The following is a 3,590-nucleotide window of genomic DNA, read 5'->3' as shown; positions in this document are numbered from 1 at the left end:
CTTTCCCTCTTCTTGATAATTCTTACACCCTAAACCCAACAGTTTATTTATTTTATTTGTATGTTTTACAGGTCACTTTTTTGGGGGCAGGTGGGGGAATGGTTCTTTTGGGGGGGTTTGGAGGTGTTTTCTTTAGGGAAGGGTGTGTTTTGTTGCTTTGGGTTTTTTTTAATGAACTATCTACTGTTGCACAATGTAGTAATTCTTACAGAATACAGCTGTAGGAGCTGGGTTATGTAAAACCAGAAAGAATATAATTTCACTTAAAATCACAAGGCTTGTCATGTGGCGGTGTGTAAAGTTCTTTGCTTGACACCGTCTGAATAAAGATATTCAGGCAACGGTTGGTGCTGAAGAAATAACTGACTTCTAGCAACGTATTTGTCACTTCTACTATCATTATCCTCCACAGAAAAAGTACTAAAAAAAGGAAGAGGAGAACATTACCTTCACTGAATCTATATTCATACTTTCAACACGTTCTGAGACATCAAATCAAACTGCTGATCAGAGCCCTGGGAGGGAGGAATCTCTCCATGCCAGGGGTCCGTTTGCTGAGCTCCAGTACTTCCTGCTACTTTACTCATCCTTTCTTGCAGGTGCCCCTTGCCGGAAATAATGACTAAATAGAGCCGCCCCTGCTTCCTCAGTAAAAGTGAGGAACCAGTGCTCACAGCCGCAGTCCCTCCTCGGTAAGCAGCAGACACACGTGGTGCAGTAAGGTGATTGCCTCCTTTGCTGAAGGGTGGCTGTCAGACACCAGCCTCACCAAGAGGAGTTCTCTGCTGTAAGAGAGAAAAACTGCCCCTCTGACCTCTGCCTCTCGCAGCACAGCATGGACACGTCATCCTTTATATACTTCAATTCATATTTCCTTTAGGAACAAAACACGTACACTCTTAAAATACTCATTGTACCTGATTGGGTAGTCGGCAGCACTGAGGTTAATGAAGAAATCCCATGGCCAGTCATTCATCTCCATTAAGTCCCTCATGGTCTGCAGGTAGGTAGACAGAAGACTTGCTCCTCCCCAAATAGTTGCCATTCTCCAAGAAGTGACTCTCACATTTGGGTACTGGCTGGCAAACTGGAGCACTTGCCGGTGCAAGTAATTGGATCTCTTTACAGGAGAAAAAAGTAATACATTCAAGTTACTCTGTCCAAAATTGTCCCTCCCTGTACTAACCACCAACTCTACTTCTTGACTCACTAAGCGTTGCCATTGCTTTGCCCTCAAATACACGGTGCAAAACCTTCATTTGCTAAATGCTAATTTGGAAATGTACAGAGGACCCTGCTTAATTCTTTTTATTACAGCTGTGGTAATCACTAATCAGTGTAACTAGCTCTCATTTATCTTTTTTTATCAGTAGATCCCGAAGGGTTTTTGTAAAGGAGGTGACTGTTACTACCTCCTTTTTAAAGCGTGAAGTAAAGTAACTTGCCCAAGGCACCTCGGGTCAGCTCTGCATTCAGTAGGCCACCACTGTCAGTCTGCATCAACTTATCAATTACCCTTAACTAAATGTACAACAGACAGAGATGGACAGATACTTATAGACATAGAAGGAAAAATAAAGGCTGTGACATAGGGAAGATAGCAAGAAAGAAGAAAAAATAAAGAGGCTCCAAACATGTAACAGATGAAGAGACAAAAAGTGACATGCGCTCTATGCAGCAGAGGTAAAGAGAAGATGAAGAAGATTGCAAAGATGGGAAGACTGACAGATGGCAAGACAGGCAATTTATAACCAGTGATATATTACCTTGTCAACATGAATGTAATAAAAATGGTCTTTATGGTAAATAGCCTTAAACATGCGTTGGAGCTGCCGAGAAGCTCTGCCATGAACAACCAAGACAAATGCGATCCTGACTGGGTTGGCTGGCATGTATTCTACGGAGTCCTCATCCCACTGTACATTGTTGTTGGCTTTTCCTGTTCAAAAACAAAACACAGGACATCTCTGAGTGTAGCCACAGGGAGGGGTGCAGAGAGCAGTACACATTTCACCGCATCTCCTTCTTCAAAAGCAGTTTCTAAGGAGAAGTCAGAACTCAGGAGGGGTGCCAGTCTGAGTGCCGTCAAGACCGTTCCCCTCTCCTGCGTCACTGTACAGGGTCATCACCCTGTGGCAGCAGCCATGCCAGCCTTCCCCACACAGCTCTGCCTGCATGCCTCAACCTGGACAAGGCTGCATGAACACGGGTAAGAAGAACCCAAACCTTTATGAGGCAGACCAAGCTCTAACTGGGTATGCACATTTGCATCTTCAGAGGAATCACCTCAAGATTTCTAAGCACTGTTCAAAGTATTCAAAAAATGTGAAGGCCAATTTCCCCCCTACTCCCCCAGAAATTAAACCCCTCTTTATCAAAGACGATGGTCTCACGATCAGCACAGCTGTGCTGAGAAGCTGGTGAAACTCTTCTGCCTAACAGCTGCTGAGGATTATCTCGACTGATAGCATTTATTTATATCAGCAGATGTATCCTGGAACATTTAAACAGCAACCTGCATGTTCTCACCTCTTCACGGAGGAGAGGGGCTCTTGCAATCCCCCTTATAAGTTATGTTCATTTTTGTTTTAACAGAGGAATTCCTGGTCTCTATTTTCTAAAGCAAACACTGCAGTGTAGGGTTAAGACAGGATGTACTGACTGGAAGGATGCTTTTACTCAAGAATTTGAAGTGCTTTAGCTTTGGTTTGTGTAACAGTCCTTCAACTCAAAAACCTGAACACAATGTAAGGAAAATACAATTTTATCCAAAACCTGACATTCATTCTTCAGTTAAACAACCTCTAGAGTGCTTCGACCTTGTAAGGATCTTTCTCAACAAAAATAATTTAGTGAGAACCTGAAATTTTGAATAGAAGCAGAACAAGGAATGCAAGTGCCTCAAAGCTCAACAAAACCCCACCTGCTCCAACCTTCTTCTTCCATATTTTACTTTTTTCTTTTTTAAATGAAAGGTAGTATCACTGACTCAAAAGTTACACCCCCAAAGACATAATTTTTCAAGCCCTAATATCTGAGTTGTTACTTTATTTCCTCTAAAAGGTAAATCCTCTTGACAATCTCAAAAAGTCTGAACTTCCAATTATACTAAAAATATGTATTCAATTTGCCACTACATGCAAAATTCATGAAGAACATTATGTGACAGTTACATCTTGAAAGCACACCTCTAGCCGTGGAAATAGATTTGCACATACGAGTAAGTGAGGAGAGTGAATGAAGAGCCCGCTTTACGGCCATCTGGCACAGGGGAAGTGGTAGCTCTCACCTGGAAGCAGCAGGACTTGTCTTAAACTTCGTCAAAGTTTGTTGTTTCATCATGCAATGGAAACAGTGGATAGAAGAGCGACTTGTCATGCTGCCTTGCTTCAGAGAAACTGCCACATGGAACCTCAACAAAAGTGGCAGCGCTCACCCAGATCACAACAAACATTTTCTAGCCTTTGTATCAAAGCACATTTATTTTGCTAACCTACACTGAAAACAAAATAGGACATTTTGCTCTGTGACCAAATGCCTTTCACAAATTTAGTGAGAATAGAGAAAGTTGTCCTTCTGGCTTCCTGCTG

General features: G+C 42.3%; 1 protein-coding gene across 1 annotated transcript in view; it reads right to left on the bottom strand.

The window, feature by feature from the left end:
• Positions 1-3,590, bottom strand: part of XYLT1 (xylosyltransferase I) — a gene marked incomplete at its 5' end in the record, with an annotated part of 88,868 nt that overhangs the window by 58,589 nt on the left and 26,689 nt on the right. The window contains 2 exons of the mRNA XM_010131943.1: positions 918-1,120; positions 1,767-1,939. Of these exons, the coding sequence (XP_010130245.1) occupies positions 918-1,120; positions 1,767-1,939 (376 nt within the window). The remainder of the gene's footprint in view (positions 1-917; positions 1,121-1,766; positions 1,940-3,590) is intronic.

Source organism: Buceros rhinoceros, unplaced genomic scaffold, assembly GCF_000710305.1.
Source record: "Buceros rhinoceros silvestris isolate BGI_N320 unplaced genomic scaffold, ASM71030v1 scaffold1152, whole genome shotgun sequence".
In the NCBI taxonomy this organism is placed as follows: domain Eukaryota; kingdom Metazoa; phylum Chordata; class Aves; order Bucerotiformes; family Bucerotidae; genus Buceros; species Buceros rhinoceros.
This window is presented reverse-complemented; position numbering and strand designations above follow the sequence as displayed.